Here is a 17,712-nt window from a genome sequence, read left to right on the forward strand (position 1 = left end):
ACAAACTCGGAGCCCACAGAGTACCGAATGAAAGTTCATCTATTCGGTGCGTCTTAATCCCCTGGATGCGCCAATTATGGCATGAAACATCTTGCCAGTGAAAATGAGAAGGACTATCCATTAGCTGCTAACTTTGTTAAAAAACATTTCTATGTTGACGATGGTCTTATAAGTGTAGAAACAGTGAATGAGGCGGTAAAACTTGTTAAAGAAGCACAAGCTTTATGTGCAGAAGGGAAACTGCACCTTCATAAGTTCCTGTCTAACAACAGGGAAGTCATAGACTCTATTGATGCAACGGAACAGGCTGTGGAGATTGAAGATGTTGATCTCAACTACAGTAACCTCCCAGTTCAAAGAGTGCTAGGCATAAGATGGGACATTGAAAGTGGCAACTTTTTCTTTCATGTAACACTTGATCAGAAACCTATGACCAGACGGGGTATATTGTCAATTGTTGCATCCCTGTATGATCCGCTAGGGTTCTTAGCCCCTTTCATTTTAGAGGGAAAGAAAGTGTTACAAGAAATGTGTCAAAAAGGCATTGGGTGGGATGATTCACTTCCTTCAGAGTTAAGGCTAAGGTGGGAGGGGTGGTTGACAGATTTGGAAAATCTTAGCTCTATCCAGATTCCACGATGTTTAAAGCCTGTGAACTTTGGAGAGGTCCTGAGAGTTGAGCTTCACCACTTCTCTGACGCAAGCAGTGTAGGCTATAGTCATTGTTCTTACATTAGATTAGTAAGTGACCAAGAAGTACATTGTGCATTATCAAATCAAATCAAATCAATTTATTTTTGTAAGGCCCAAAATCACAACAACAGTTGCCTCTGAGGGCCACAGGGAGAAATGAATCAACAATGTCTGTGGTGGCGAGGGACGATGTCCCAGGGTCCTCTGTCCTTAGACTCTCCTTCTCGGCCAGGAAAAACTACAAAAAAAAACTTCTTTGGGAAAAAACCGTAGAAACCTGGAGGAGTTCCAGTGAAGGAGAGATCCGACTCTCACAGACGGACAGACGGACACAAGGAGACTGGAGCTGGACCCACTCTTCAGGCAGAAGAGGGACCGACTGAGGCGAACTGGACCCACTCTTCAGGCAGATGAGGGACCGTCTGAGTCGAGCTGGACCCACTCTTCAGGCAGAAGAGGGACCGTCTGAGTCGAGCTGGACCCACTCTTCAGGCAGAAGAGGGACCGTCGGAGGCGAGCTGGACCCACTCTTCAGGCAGACGAGGGACCGTCGGAGGCGAGCTGGACCCACTCTTCAGGCAGATGAGGGACCGACTGAGGCGAACTGGAGCCACTCTTCAGGCAGATGAGGGACCGTCCACACAGGGCAGGGACCACTTCACCAGGGGAGGGGCATCTGGGTCCACAGGTCCTCAGGAGTGAGAGAAAGAAAAGAAGGCGGTGAACAGTTTGCAAGTGGAATCAAAAAATAAATATTGTTTGATAGCATAAGTAGTCAGAAGAAGAAGAGGATAGTGCTCAAGCTGTCATACTTCCCCCAGCATAGTTACTCCTAGGGCAGCGTAGCTGAAGCTGTGGGTTTATCTTTCTGTTCCTAACTACTCTGACCATAAGCGATTTCGAAGAGGAACGTTTTAAGCCTGGACTTAAATGAAGAGACTGTGTCAGCATATTTAACATGGGTCGGGAGCTGATTCCATAACACAGGAGCTTGGTAGCTAAACGCTCTACCTCCTACAGTACTTTTAGAGACTCTTGGCACCACCAGAAGGCCAGCATTCTGAGAGCGAAGAGCTCTGTTTGGATGATATGGTTCTATAGCATCTTTGAGGTAGGATGGGGCCATGTCATTTATGGCTTTGTAGGTCAAGAGTAGAATTTTGAATTTGATTCTAGACTCGACGGGGAGCCAGTGAAGAGACTTCAGCACTGGCGTAATGTGCTCTCTTCTTTTTGTTCCTGTTAGTAATCTTGCTGCTGCATTTTGAACCAGTTGAAAGCTTTTTATGGAGCTTTTAGGACACGCTGCAAGCAGGGAGTTACAGTAGTCTAATCTAGTCGTTACAAATGCATGGATAAGTTTTTCAGCATCACTTTTAGGCAGGATTCTTCTGATTTTGGCGATGTTGCGCAAATGGAAATAGGCTGTTTTACAAGCTTGATTTATATGAGCTTTAAATGAGAGCTCCTGGTCAAATAAGACTCCAAGGTTTCTTACAGTAGAACTGGAGGCTACACTGACATTGTCCAGTGTGACTATCTGCTCAGATAGAGCGTCTCGTAGATGCTTAGGGCCAAGCACAATGACCTCGGTTTTTTCAGGGTTAAGAAGCAGGTAGTTTAGTCATGGGCAAGGCAAGAGTGGCACCAATCAAAATAGTCACAATACCTAGGTTGGAACTAACTGCTGCATTAACTGCTGCTGCTGTTAGCTGCATGTTGAGAAGAGAACTAGAGCTTAATATTGACAAAGAGTACTTTTGGACAGATTCACAAGTGGTACTGGGTTATATTAACAATGAGGCTAAAAGATTTCACGTTTTCGTAGCAAATCGTGTCCAAAGAATCCGAGAAACTACAAACCCAGAACAATGGCACTATGTAGCGACAAACGAAAATCCGGCGGACCATGCCTCAAGAGGCTTAAAAGTATCAGACCTTATCCACTCAAACTGGTTCACTGGTCCCAAGTTTCTATGGGACAGAGACATTGTCGCAGAACAAAGCACACCCCAGAGCTCATGGTGGGAGATCCTGAAATAAAAACAATACAAGTGCTAAAAACTGAGTCAGCACAGCAAAGTGACATAAAGGAGAACTTGGCAAGATTCTCAAAATGGACGACGGCAGTCAGTGTCATTCCTCGCATCAAACGGATGGCAAAGAGAATTAAGACGACAGACCCTCCAAATGTGGAGGAAAGACAACAAGCGGTGTTAACACTAGTCAAACTTGCTCAGAAGGATGTGTTCGACAAGGTCATTAACAAATTGACTCAATCACAGAAGTTGCCCTGCAACCACAGACTCTTTGAACTTGATCCATTCCTACAGAACGGCGTAATGAGAGTAGGAGGAAGGCTAAGAAAGGCTTCCACACGTTTTGAATTGAGACATCCTGTTGTCCTTCCAAAAGACTGTGATGTTACCCGTCTCATTATTGCACATTATCATAACAAGACCCAACATCAAGGCAGGGGACAAACGTTGAATGAGATAAGAGCAAACGGCTACTGGATTGTGTGTGGAAGTAAAGCAGTAGCTCAGTACATCAGACAGTGCGTGTGGTGTAGGAGAGCTCGTGCACCACCTGAACAACATAGAATGGCAGATCTACCCTTTGACCGCATCGACCCTTCGCCACCGTTCACTTATTGTGGCATGGACTGTTTTGGACCCTTTAATACCAAACAAGGTCGTAAAGTGTTCAAGCGGTATGGTCTTCTGTTTACATGTTTAAGTAGTAGAGCAATTCATATTGAAATGTTAGATGATATGACAACCGATGCGTTTATTAATGCTTTAATATGCGTTATAGCTATTCGTGGACCTGTGCGACAGATCAGCTCGGACCAAGGAACAAATTTCACAGGAGCTAAACGTGAACTAGAAAAAGCTTTAAGTGAAATGGACAATGAGAGAGTGAAATCCTATCTGGCAGAAAAGCACTGTGACTTTGTTATGAATGCACCAAGTTCAAGTCATGCAGGAGGTGCCTGGGAGCGTCAGATTAGGACGGTAAGGAGCGTGCTGTGTAAAGTTCTTGATCAAAGTGTTGGTAGATTGGATGATGCATCCTTAAGAACTTTTCTTTACGAAGCGATGTATATTGTGAACAGCCGCCCACTTACAGTGGACAACATCAGTGATCCCAAAGGTTTAGAGCCCATAACACCAAATCACTTAATCACTATGAAAGGTTCAATTCCATTTCCCCCACCCGGTAACTTTGTACAGGAAGATTTGTATGCAAAAAAACGCTGGAGAAGAGTTCAGTTCCTGTCAGAGCAGTTTTGGAACAGGTGGAGGAAAGAGTATCTTGCTAACATCACTCTGAGACAGTGTTGGCATTCGCCTAAGCGCAACATGAGGAGTGGTGATATTGTGATAGTTAAAGATGAGAATACCCATCGTAATGAATGGACACTTGCTAAAGTTATTGGGGTACATGAGAGTGATGATGGACTAGTGAGAAAGGTGACATTACAAGTAGGGGACAGGAAACTGGGGAAAAAGGGTGAACGCTTACATAAGCTATCTGTTGTAGAAAGACCTATTCAAAAGTTGGTTGTTCTTGTAGAAAATAGTTGAAGTTTATACATGTTATTGATTATACATGTTTAAAAAAATGTTTTGTTTCTTGGAAATTACCTTGATGTACATAGAGTGTATAATGTAACAGTTTAATTGTTATCCAAGGTAATTTGGTGGGAGTGTAGCTGACGCTATTTGTCAGTATTTTCAAACACTTTTATTTTCATGGGAGTTTTTATTTCATTATTATTTTATGTCTCGCCAAGTTGGTTCAGGCATCATTGTAGTTGTTTGTTATTTATTTGTTTATTTATTTAATTTGATATTTACCGGTGTAAGTCATCATGTGACCACGGGCGTAGCCCCGGAAGTATAAATAGAGACCGGGAGAGAGATAGGGGGAGAGAAGCCGTGAAACAGAACGGTGAAAGAAAAAGACAAGCGTCTGCCAGAAAACCACTTAACTACCAATGGTCACATGTTGGCGAACACGTTTTCACGGTGTCATGGTGTCAAATCTACAATTAAACCTGACTGGACACAAACATCAGTATGGAGCGTGATGTCCTTTTTTTAGACCAAGAAAACCACGGTAGTTACACTATTTGTTTTTGATATATTCAGCAGAGTAGTTGTCCAGGTTATTAATGCATCGGTATAGTTTCGATATTATTCCCCTTCAAAGTTCTGACTTATAGGCCTTAATACAAAGTTCAATCAGAGGTTTATAATGGTCATTACTTTGCTTAATTTATTTGGTTACAATAACTTATTTTTAAATACATAATAATATTACATAATATTATTATGTATGTATGTATGTATGTATGTATGTATGTATGTATGTATGTATGTATGTATGTATGTATGTATGTATGTATGTGTATGTATGTGTATGTATGTGGATGTATGTGGATTAAAAATATTAGTAGACTGGCATACTCTAGGGTTTAGGGACGGAACGAAGACCCTCCCGGGCGGGACTCAACCGGGCCACCCCTGGGGGAACCGGGCCCCAGCCGTGGCCCAGTTGAAGGTCAAGCTGTCGAGACGTTGAAGGCGCTGTACCGGGCCATAGACGCTGAGGAGAAGCGGCAGACCCCTGGGCCGGTGTACCCTGGCTCACCACAGGAGCTAAACCTGCGCCCCGCGTAAGCTCCCGGAGCCTTCCAGCGGGCCGAGTTCACGTTCCAACCGCCTTCACCCCCTCCTGAGTCTGCGTGGTGTGCAGGTCAGGACGGGCCGACCCCCCAGCTGCTGGCCGCGCCAGGTTACCAGTACCCATGGCCGGGGTGCCCGGTTCCCCTGCCCGAGCCCACCTACCCAGAGCAAGGGGGACCAGTCCGAGGCCCGAACCTAGGGACAGGCATCGCTGCGGTGGCTGACCAGATGTGGAACCTGCTGAGGGCGCTCGATGCCGCTGAGGAGAGGCGGTATACCCCTGGGCCGGTGTGCCCTGGCTCCCAGCACGGGCCGAATCTGCACCCCGTGCCAACTCCCGGAGCCTTCCAGCGGTCCGAGTTCCAGTACCAACTGCCTTCACCCCCGCCTGAGTCTGCGCGGTGGGCAGGTCAGGACGGGCCGACCCCACAGCTGCCGGCCGCGCCGGGTTACCAGTACCCACGGCCGGGGCGCCCAGATCCCCCGCCCGAGCGCACCTACCCAGACCAAGGGGGACCAGTTCGAGGCCCGAACACAGGGGCAGGCATCGCGACGCTGGCTGACCAGATGCGGAACCTGCTGAGAGCGTTCGATGCCGAGCAGAGGGAGATATCTGCTCAGCACGCTACCAGGCCGGCGCCCCCGGAGCCGCGGACCTGGCCAACCCGGCGTCCCGAGCCACACCAGTGCCATCGGGCCGGTCCAGAGGAGCCACACAGGGGGTGTCCACCAGTCGTCCCGGACCTCACCCGCTGTGATGCGGGAGACTGGACCCGCCTGAAGATTGCCCTGGGTAACGTACTGCCCCCGGGAAATAGTGAGGCGTTCAAGTATCAGGTCCTGTTGGGTCACCTGAAGGTGGAGGGGGCGAGGATGATGGCTGACTCCTTCGTTCACTCGTGGACACCCTACAGCGACACCATGGGCGCCCTGGACCAGGACATGGGTCAGCCCTATCAGCTGGCCGCATGCGAGATCGACGACGTGATGAGGGCGCCCGACGTGCGCCAGGGGGATCTCGCGGGGTTCGGACGCTTCGCCCTCAAAGTCTGGTCCCTCGTGAGTCTCCTGAAGACCTTTGGGGACGCCGGCCAGGATGAACTTCGCGCCGGCTCTCATGTCGAACGCCTCCTGCGCAAGCTCACCCCGGACCAGCAGGCTGGGTTCCATCGGGGTCGGCGCGGACTTAAGGACCATAGGCCCACCCTGGAGGAGTTGGGTGAATGGGCCTGGGCCGAGGCTAAGTACTTGGGCCCCACTAGGATGCTCACCCCGGGGTACACGGGAGGCCGGCCGGAGGACGGGTCCGGCAAGCGCCCCGCCACTATATTCCATGTGGCAGGAGGTCCACCCAAGTCGACGCGCGGGACCCCCGGCAAAGCTGGGCCGCAGACCTCCTGTGCCTACTGGCAACGACCATAGCCATCATCTGAGCCGGTGCCCCAGCCTCGCCACGCTCAGCCAAGCCCAGCTAACCGAGTGGATAAAGGCCAACAAACGGTGCTGGCGCTGCGCTCGCTCATATAGGGTGGCGCAGTGCACCCTCAAGAAGTGTTGTAACTTGTGCCAGGGCTGACACCTACAGGTCCTGCACCAGGTCAACACCAAGACCCTAACCGCGCCTGCCACTGCTACCCCTCCTGCATCGGAGGGGAGACTGGCCCTGGCCCCCCACAGGATCTACCGCGACCGCCCGTCCGGGAGCAGACGTGTTCTACTGAAGGTGGTGCCGGTAACCCTCTACCACGAGGGTAAGACCCTGGAGACTCATGCGGTACTGGATGATGGGTCCGAGAGGACTCTGCTGCTGCATGGGGCGGCCAAGAAGCTCGGCCTCCTGGGGATCCCAGAGGCTCTTTCCTGGCGCACCGTACGGCCAGACGTGACGACGCAGCGTGGATCGTGTGTTTCGTTCAGCATCTCCCCAGCCGGCAAGCATAAGCCAACGCACAAGATCAGCAACGCCTTCACTGTCACCCGCCTGGACCTAGCGGAGCACAGCTACCCGGTAGAGTCTCTCCAGCGGGAGTATCAGCACCCCAGAGGCCTGCCAATCCAGTCGTTCAAGGGGGTGAAACCTCTACTCCTAATAGGGAGCGACCACCACCTCGTTGCGCCAACAGAGGCGGTGCACTTCGGACCCCCGGGCAGCCCCGCTGAGATGCACACCAGGCTGGGGTGGAAGCTGCATGGCCCGTCCACCTCCCCGCGGCCATCATCCAGGACGGGGCGGCGCTTCTTCAACACCTCATCAGCCGAAGGAGCTACCGAGGGCGTGGAGAAGCTATGGCGGGCGGAGGTAATGCCGGCGAAGGAAGGCAAGGTGGTTACGCGTTCACCTGGCCGCAGTTGTAGGAAGCAACCACCCCGCAGGCGCATGGGGCGGCTGCCACGGCCGGAGAGGGTCTTCCCGGAGCCGTCGGATCCGGAGAGGCCGAGAAGCAGTCCGACGTCCCTGGGGGACCTGCACGGACCTCCGGTGCTGAAGAGCACAACCAGCCGGCGGGCTGGAGGGCCGGTGGCGCAGTAGCCTTTGTTTAGAGCAAATGTACTCCATACATTAGATACGTCTAATGTAGCTGAATGTGAAGATTCTAATCACCGCCACAAATCAGGGTTCTCTCAGAGTGATTCACAATCAGGTCCATGACATCAGAAAGTGATATCGCCCCCTGGTGGAGCATACACATTTAAAAGAGTGAAAAGCTTTTCATTAATATTCCCCTTAACCAGTACATATCTGCCCTCTTTATCCTTGAACTCTGTTCAACAGCTGTTCGGTTTGAAATCAATATTGCAACTCCCATTTCATATTTGCCTTTGTATGATGAATAATGGGCTTTTTTATAACAGAATCTCGTTCAGTGTCTTTCAAATGTTTCTCTCGTAAATGCACATTGTCTATTCATTCCCTTTTCATTTTTTGTCAACATTTTTGTTCATTTGATTGGGTTCAGTGCCGCATTGAAGGATGAGACTTGTAACACTTCTGATGTCATTGGGTTGATTGTATTGATCGTACCGTTGACAACTTTCAAATATGTTTAATCTCTCTGGTGGAAAACTACAAACACACACAAGAACCAAAGGAACACAAAACCACTGAAAGGGTAAAAAAGAAAACAAAAGGGTTCATGCTGAAAATGGGCATCGAACCCAAGGGAAGGAAGTCCAATCCTAATGAATGGCCCCCCAAAAACTGCCCAGGCACTCCTGACACCAATCCTCAGAACATGACTGGTTCAGTATAGTGTCACTTTAAAAAGAAAGCACAATGCCTTGCGGCGCATCGTGGGTGTCAGTCAGTGTCAGATAGAGGTAAAGAGTCAACAGTTCAGTTTAGTATTTCATCCATCCATCCATCCATCTTCTGCCGCTTTATCCGGGGCCGGGTCGCGGGGGCAGCAGTCTGAGCAGGGACTCCCAGACTTCCTTCTCCCCAGACACTTCCTCTAACTCCTCCGGGGGGATCCCGAGGCGTTCCCAGGCCAGCCGAGAGACATAGTCTCTCCAGCGTGTCCTGGGTCTTCCCCGGGGCCTCTTCCCGGTGGGACATGCCTGAAACACCTCCCGAGGGAGGCGCCCAGGAGGCATCCGAAACAGATGCCCGAGCCACCTCAGCTGGCTCCTCTCGACGTGGAGGAGCAGCGGCTCTACTCCGAGCTCCCCCCGTGTGGCCGAGCTCCTCACCTTATCTCTAAGGGAGCGCCCAGCCACACGGCGGAGGAAACTCATTTCGACCGCTTGTATCCGCGATCTTGTTCTTTCGGTCACTACCCAAAGCTCATGACCATAGGTGAGGGTAGGAACGTAGACCGACCGGTAAATCGAGAGCTTTGCCTTTCGGCTCAGCTCCCTCTTCACCACAACGGTCCGATGCAGCGACTGCATCACTGCAGCCGCTGCACCGATCCGCCTGTCGATCTCACGCTCCATCCTTCCCTCACTCGTGAACAAGACCCCGAGATACTTGAACTCCTCCACTTGGGGCAAGGACACCCCACCCACCTGGAGAGGGCAAGCCACCTTTTTCCGGTCGAGAACCATGGCCTCGGATTTGGAGGTGCTGATTCTCATCCCAGCCGCTTCACACTCGGCTGCAAACCGTCCCAGTGCATGTTGCAGGTCCGGGTTTGATGGAGCCATCAGGACAACATCGTCTGCAAACAGCAGAGATGAGATCCTGTGGTCCCCAAACCGGACACCCTCCGACCCCTGACTGCGCCTAGAAATTCTGTCCATAAAAATTATGAACAGAACCGGTGACAAAGGGCAGCCCTGGCGGAGCCCAACATGCACTGGGAACAGGTCTGACTTACTGCCGGCAATGCGAACACAGCTCCTGCTCCGGTCATACAGGGACCGGACAGCCCTGAGCAAAGGGCCCCGGACCCCGTACTCCCGGAGCACCCCCCAAAGGACACCCCGAGGGACACGGTCGAAAGCCTTCTCCAGATCCACAAAGCACATGTGGACTGGTTGGGCAAACTCCCATGAACCCTCGAGCACCCGATGAAGGGTATAGAGCTGGTCCAGTGTTCCACGACCGGGACGAAAACCACTCTGCTCCTCCTGAATCCCAGGTTCGACTATCGGTCGGATTCTCCTCTCCAGTACCGTGGAAAAGACCTTACCTGGGAGGCGGAGGAGTGTGATCCCTCTGTAGTTGGAACACACCCTCCGGTCCCCCTTCTTGAACAGAGGGACCACCACCCCGGTCTGCCAGTCCAGAGGCACGGTCCTCGAACGCCACGCGATGTTGCAGAGACGCGTCAACCAAGACAGTCCTACAACATCCAGATACTTTAGGTACTCAGGGCGGATCTCATCCACCCCTGGAGCCCTGCCACCGAGGAGTTTGCGAACAACCTCAGTGACTTCAGCTTGGGTGATGGATGAGCCAGCCTCAGAGTCCCCGGTCTCTACTTCCTCTTCGGAAGACGTGACTGAGGGATTAAGGAGATCCTCAAAGTATTCCTTCCACCGTCCGACGACATCCCCAGTTGAGGTCAGCAGGCCTCCACCCGCACCGTACACGGTGTTGGTGAGACACTGCTTCCCCCTCCTGAGGCGCCGGACGGTTTGCCAGAATTTTTTTGGTGCCGACCGATAGTCCTCCTCCATGGCCTCCCCGAACTCCTCCCAGGCCCGGGTTTTTGCCTCTGCGACAGCACGAGCCGCGGCTCGCTTGGCCTGCCGATACCCGTCGATGACCTCCGGAGACCTACAAGCCAGAGTGGCCTGATAGGCCTCCTTCTTCAGTCTGACGGCATCCCTTACTTCCGGTGTCCACCACCGGGTTCGGGGGTTGCCGCCACGACAGGCACCGGAGACCTTGCGACCACAACTCCGAGCAGCCGCATCAACAATGGAGGCGGAGAACATGGTCCACTTGGACTCAATGTCCCCAACCTCCCCCGGGACATGGGAGAAGCTCTCCCGGAGGTGCGAGTTGAATACCCTACTGACAGAGGGCTCCACTAGACGTTCCCAACAGACCCTCACAATGCGCTTGGGTCTGCCAAGTCTGTCCGGCTTCCTCCTCCGCCAGCGGATCCAACTCACCACCAGGTGGTGATCGGTTGACAACTCTGCCCCTCTCTTCACCCGAGTGTCCAAGACACGCGGCCGGAGGTCTGATGACACGACAACAAAGTCGATCATTGACCTCCGGCCTAGGGTGTCCTGGTGCCATGTGCACTGATGAACACCCTTGTGCTTGAACATGGTGTTCGTTATGGACAATCCGTGGCTAGCACAGAAGTCCAATAACTGAACACCGCTCGGGTTCAGATCGGGGAAGCCGTTCTTCCCGATCACCCCTCTCCAGGTGTCACTGTCATTGCCCACGTGGGCGTTGAAGTCCCCCAGTAGAACAACGGAGTCCCCGGTCGGTGCACTGTCCAGTACCCCTCCCAAGGACTCCAAGAAGGCCGGGTACTCTGCACTGCTGTTCGGCCCGTAGGCCGCCACAACAGTGAGAGACCTGTCCCCCACCCGAAGGCGGAGGGACGCGACCCTCTCGTTCACCGGGGTAAACTCCAACACGTGGCGGCTGAGCTGAGGGGCTATCAGCAAGCCCACACCAGCCCGCCGCCTCTCCCCGCGGGCAACACCAGAGAAGTGGAGCGTCCAGCCCCTCTCGAGGAGATGGGTTCCAGAGCCCAAACTGTGCGTGGAGGTGAGGCCGACTATATCTAGTCGGTATCGCTCAACCTCCCGCACAAGCTCAGGCTCTTTCCCCCCCAGCGAGGTGACATTCCATGTCCCCAGAGTTAGTCTCTGTGTCTGGAGATCTGGTCGCCGAGGCCCCTGCCGTCGACTGCCGCCCAGATCTCTCTGCACCGGCCCCTTATGGATCCTCCTGCGGGTGGTGGGCCCACGGGAGGGCGGCCCCACGTCGCTCTTTCGGGCAGACCCGGCCACCAGGCGCTTGCCATGGAGCACCCATCCCAGGCCTGGCTCCAGGATGGGGCCCCGGTGACGCCGATCCGGGCGACGTAAACGGCCTTGTTCGTGTCGTCGTCATAAGAGGCTTCTGAACCGATCTTTGTCTGACCCGTCACCTAGGACCTGTTTGCCTTGGGAGACCCTACCAGGGGCATGAAGCCCCTGACAACATAGCTCCCGGGATCATTCGGGCACTCAAACCCCTCCACCACGTTAAGGTGTCGGTTCAAGGAGAGTTTAGTATTTCAGGTTTATTAATCAGTTGTAGTCATCTGGACTCTATTTTTTAGGAAAAACTAAACAATTCGACACTCATCCAGAAGTCATTCTCAGTCTGCGAAATGTTTTGTTTTTCTTAAAAAAGACAGAGTCCAGATGATACAACTGAATCTTTTTCTACAATGGAACGCTCCTGGACCTGTCCTGGACGAATGAGGGACTACACCGACAGGTTTAATGATCTGATTTGTATTTCAGATAACACAGGTTTGTATTAAAGGTTTGTTACTCCGGTTTGTACGCTTTGATATACAGCACCATCAGTATTGTATGACGCACTGTCTGGATGGTCCAAGCGTTGTTGAAATTTGTCTCATAATCCGTGGCAGTGCCTGGGTCTGGGAAAGCTCAAAATTATTCTTTGGGTTGGATATGGTTTAAAAAGTTAAAAAATAAAGTTTATTTACCCTTATCACAGCGTTGTGGTCAATTAAATCTTGCAATAGTTAAATACTAATATAAAAATGGCTACAATAGATGTGTTGTCTTTGATGTCTTTGTTGCTGACTGGTGTTCCATCCGTCTTGGGAGCAGGAGAACGTGAGATTGAAGCTGGATCAGGCCTTGCTGCTGTATCACGTGACACAAATATGCATCATCGGATAGAGGATTTATATTTTGTGTATTGGTGTTTATGTTCTTACATGCATTTATTTTTTCTGACCACAAGATGGCGCAGTGGAGCAAATGAAATACCTTGAGGCATCAACTCATGTATCGATACAATTGGCGAAAGCCTCAAATGGTTCATGTGGCTTCATCACTAGCTGTGGGCAGTAGTTGTATTCTGGAAGCATCTTGTAGTAGTAAACAGATCCGTGAATGATTGCCAATGCCTTGCCTTCTTAGCGCTGATTGGCTGAAGAAAGGAGAGTTTTACTGGCTTGGCTAAATAAAAGGGTGGGAATCATCAGCATCTTATTAATATGAAGAAAACGTCACACGGCATAGCACACAGCGATAAAAGCGCCGCTTTATTTTGAAAAAGCACCGGGAAACACGCGGCTCCTAAGTGGCCATTTAACGCTGCAAGAGCAAGCTTTCCGATTGGCTGCTGTGTGCGTCGGGTTAGTGCGGCACTTCCGTGTAGACTTGACAGAGAAGCATAAACCAAGTGTAATCATGGACCGTGGTGTAGATAATATGGAGCGTGGTATAGATATTATGGAGCGTGTTACAGATAATATGGAGCGTGGTACAGATAATATGGAGCGTGGTACAGATATTATGGAGCGTGGTACGCAGCGTGGTACAGATAATATGGAGCGTGGTACAGAGTCCGAGATTGACGCAGATGAAGTCGCTGCGATGTGTTACCAGCGCTTCCAGGCGCTGCCCCGCACAGGGAAACCGGAGGCGGGCAGAGAGTGGACCCTGCTGGCTGCTGTGGTCCAGCTGACTAGGAACGCTCACTGTAACTCAGGTACGACCAGGAGCACAAATAGTAACAAGGGATTCTGTGGGTCGGACATCCGGATATCAGACCGCAGTTTAATCATGGCATGTCTGGAGTAGCTGCCCAAATACCGAACTTTGGAGATAGTAAAACAAACGCTGTGTGTAAACACAAAGGCACCATGACCCGGTCTAAAGTGATCATGTCTGTCAATGTGTGACAAAAGCAATAAAAGGGCTTTTTAGCCATATCATACTGTATGTATGTATAATGTATGTGTATATTTTTTCGAATATTAAAGTATATAAAAAGCAAACACAGTGAAATGTATTTTCATTTTATTTATTTTTTTACCTTCATTTAACCAGGAGACTTTCACTCTGATTAAAAACCTATTTTCCAATGGACTCCTGGCAAAGGGGCAGCAAAGTTTAAACAGTTTGACAAGTTGTACACGTACAACCTAATTTTATGCAGAACTAGGGAAAGATATTTTTCAGAGATAATTGGAAGCTGCAGTAACAACTCGCGTGTCCTGTTTGCCACAGTAACCGATTAACAAACCCTCCAGCTCAGCTGGTTAAGGTCCTATCTGGAAGACAGGAAGTACTTTGTTGAAATTGGTAACTGTGTCTCAGACCACATGCGGGGGTGTGTCCCAAGGGTCAATCCTGGGACCCCTTCTGTTCAACCTCTACTTGCTGCAGTTTAACAACAACAACAAAACGTCTTCTCAGTGACTGGACCTGGTTATGTGTTTGTCATCTCTCATTTGCAGCAGTGAAGGAGGTAGTTTCTCTTGGCACTGGCTCCAAATGCATTGGAAAGACCTCCATGAGCCCCACTGGTATGTTCTATGAATCTCTTCTATTCAAAATACACTTTAATGTACAAACGATATATGAACAAGTTGAACATCCTGAGTTAGTTTTTCCTCTTTGGTCATGTTCTCCACAAAGTGCACATGCAGCTCTCAAGATGTTCTCTAAATTTTTCGCAATATATGCATTTCATAAACTACACAATGACTTGACAAGGTTTGTAATCAAGTTTTTGCCCGAACCGGCAAACCATATTTGGCAATTGTGTGGTAATTTGGAGCCCATACTCACACCAAATATGAAGTCTGCTGATTGGGTGGGATGTCTGTGAGGGTTTTGTTTGGTAAATCTAGTTATTTTCCTCTTTAACAGTGAATCTCTCTTCGAATTTTATTATGGCATCATTTCTCCATAACTAGTGATGGGGGAGGGGAGAAATGAAGCCTCATGAACCAAAAAGGCCTTGTGGTATCATTATAATATTCACATTTGCACACTTTTCCACTTCTTCAGAATGTTTTGATCCGCACTTCACCACCTGTATAGGACAGCGGTATTCACTATTCGGACTCACTATTTGTCCCATACGCTGTATATGTGGGATTTGTATTATTATTATCATCATAGGAAGGTTTATTAACATTTTCTGTCTTTGCATTTTAGGTGATGTGATCAATGACAGCCACGCAGAGGTCATCGCTAGAAGAGGATGTATCAGGTGCCTTACAGCTCGCCCCAGTGCAATACATAAAAGAATTTAGATTTAGAAAATTTAGTTAAAGCAGACATATCATCCAGTCATGCTAGAAACATGACCTGTACACCACCCGCAGCCGCGCTGATTCAGGTTTTTATATTTAAAAATATATATATATATATATATATATATATATAATACATTATATTAGCTTTAGCTTAAGTTATTGCTTTAATATTAATGTGTTTCAGAAAACAAATTAAAGTTTGCTGCAATTTACAGTTAAAACCAAACTTCTGTATTTGCATGTTTTATTCTGCTTTTGGGAGGCGCTGTTTCACTCCGCCTGTTTTAAAAACATCTGACTAGCGCCACGCAGTGCCTTATGGGATAAATAAGGCCATGAAGTGTGCTCAAACGTGGCCTTCTTTTACGGCCAATCTCCATGGAAACGTTGGCCACATTTAGTCTGGCGCATTCGTGGGCTGCATGAAAATGGGACAGCCTTGTCGCGCAGGAAGTGATGCAAACGGCCTTTAAATGTATTCTTTGGACCCTGAATTGAAGCACAATTGAATACATTTTTGTAACGCTCAAAATCACAACAGCACTTGTTTCGGGGGCTTTTACTTACCCCGGGACTAAAGCTGTTCTCAGCAGGATCACATGACATGTTACTGAATATTGGCTCTATTATTTCTTTGAACTTTGAGATGGATTTTTCTGATATTGTCCTTTTCATTATAACTTTATTCCGTGGGGCTGGATAATCTTTAAGAATAAACTGAAAGGTAATTGGGAAATGACCTGACAACATAGGTTTTTTTAGGGATCCAGAGTGTGCTTATAACCGAGTCGGTTTATTTACATTCTGAGCAAAACCATCTAACGGGGCACTAAAAGAATTACAGAGAGTTATCACTCACGTTCACGTGGATATTGAAAATTCCATCTATCACTACACAGACATCGATTCAACTGTTAGATATTGATCAACCGTACATTGTTTTCATTTACGGAATATGTTATTAATAGATTAATCAGTACTTTGTGAGCTTGAGACATGCAATGTAGGCTGAACCTGTAAGTTCCAGTCACCGCCAACGACAAGGGTTCCCTTAGAGTGGTTTCCAATCAGATCCACAACTTCAGTATAGAAAGGGTGGACCAGATACTGTGAGGAAAATAAGTATTTGAACACCCTGCAATTTTTCAGGTTCTCCCACTTACAAATTATAGAGGGTCTGAAATTTTCTTTGTAGGTGCATTTCCACTGTGAGAGACAGAATCTAAAAAGCAAACTGCAGGAACACCTACCAATCAGCAAGAATTATGGCGCTCAAAGATCTGTTTGTTTGTCTGCCTTTAAAAAGTCCACCTCTACTCCACTTATTGACTGTGTTCTCTGGGCAGGTATCTGTTAGAGGAGCTGCAGCGGGCCGTCTCTGGAAGAGAGAGTGCTGTGTTGGAGCGCCTTGCTGGACCGCACGAGGTGAAGTTCAGGCTAAGGCCCGAAGTCTCATTTGTGTTCTTCACCAGCCACACACCCTGTGAGTTTTCCCTGTGTACTGTCTGCAACTGAATTGGATCTCTGGACAATGATATTTGTACTGTACTTCACGAAACACAAACCAACTATGCACAATATTTGTGATCGCTGGAGTGTCATCCATATTGGATGCGGAGCAACAACTAGGTCAACTGGACGAGGAGTTAAAAATGAAAGCAAGGCAAGTTTATTTTCAGAACACAATTCACACACAAAGTTATCCAAAGTGCAATTGCATTAAAATAGCAAAAGCAGGATGAATACATATTTAAAAAAAACTGTCTGTCTTTGTCTGTCTGTCTGTGTCTCTGTCTCTGTCTGTCTCTCTCTCTGTCTGTCTCAGTCTGTCTCTGTCTGTCTGTGTGTCTCTCTGTGTGTGTCTCTGTCTCTGTTTCTCTGTGTCTCTGTCTCTCTGTCCGTGTCTCTGTCTGTCTGTCTCTGTGTCTCTGTCTGTCTGTGTCTCCGTCCGTCTGTCTGTCTGTCTGTCTGTCTCTCTGTCTGTCTCTGTCTGTCTCTCTGTCTCTGTCTGTGTCTCTGTCTGTCTCTCTGTGTCTGTCTGTCTCTGTCTGTCTCTGTGTCTCTGTGTCTCTGTCTGTCTCTGTGTCTCTGTCTCTGTGTCTCTCTGTCTGTCTCTCTCTCTGTCTGACTGTCTCTGTTTGTCTCTGTCTGTCTCTGTCTGTCTGTCTGTGTCTCTGTCTGTCTCTGTCTCTGTGTGTCTCTCTGTCTCTGTGTCTCTCTCTGTCTGTCTTTGTCTGTCTTTCTGTCTCTATGTCTCTATGTCTGTCTCTGTCTCTCTGTCCGTGTCTCTGTCTGTCTGTCTCTGTGTCTCTGTCTGTCTCTGTGTCTCTGTCTGTCTGTCTCTGTCTGTCTCTCTGTCTCTGTCTGTCTGTGTCTCTGTCTGTCTGTCTCTCTTTCTCTCTGTCTGTGTCTGTCTGTCTCTGTCTGTCTCTCTGTCTCTGTCTGTCTGTCTCTGTCCGTCTCTCTGTCTGTCTTTCTGTCTCTCTGTCTTTGTCTCTCTGTCTCTATCTCTCTCTGTCTGTCTCTGTGTCTCTGTCTGTGTCTCTGTCTCTGTGTCTCTGTCTGTCTCTGTCTGTCTGTGTCTCTGTCTGTCTCTCTGTCTGTCTGTCTCTGTC

General features: G+C 49.2%; 1 protein-coding gene and 1 long non-coding RNA gene across 3 annotated transcripts in view; both read left to right on the forward strand.

Annotated features, from left to right (window-relative positions):
- The window catches only part of LOC140349469 (uncharacterized), a 254,457-nt gene that overhangs the window by 148,861 nt on the left and 87,884 nt on the right, over positions 1-17,712 (forward strand). The window lies entirely within an intron of this gene.
- adat1 (adenosine deaminase tRNA specific 1) overlaps positions 13,356-17,712 on the forward strand; it is a 16,427-nt gene continuing 12,070 nt past the window's right edge. The window contains exons 1-4 of one of the 2 annotated variants that reach the window (XM_072435808.1): positions 13,356-13,539; positions 14,294-14,359; positions 14,997-15,051; positions 16,444-16,580. In XM_072435808.1, coding sequence (XP_072291909.1) covers positions 13,377-13,539; positions 14,294-14,359; positions 14,997-15,051; positions 16,444-16,580 — 421 coding nt within the window. In that variant the 5' untranslated portion in view covers positions 13,356-13,376. Of the gene's footprint in view, positions 13,540-14,290; positions 14,360-14,996; positions 15,052-16,443; positions 16,581-17,712 lie in introns of both variants that reach the window. The other variant, XM_072435807.1, reaches the window with a different exon arrangement.

This window comes from Eucyclogobius newberryi, unplaced genomic scaffold (assembly GCF_026437365.1).
Source record: "Eucyclogobius newberryi isolate DKJ021-1_F unplaced genomic scaffold, fEucNew1.0.hap1 SCAF_7, whole genome shotgun sequence".
Taxonomy (NCBI): domain Eukaryota; kingdom Metazoa; phylum Chordata; class Actinopteri; order Gobiiformes; family Gobiidae; genus Eucyclogobius; species Eucyclogobius newberryi.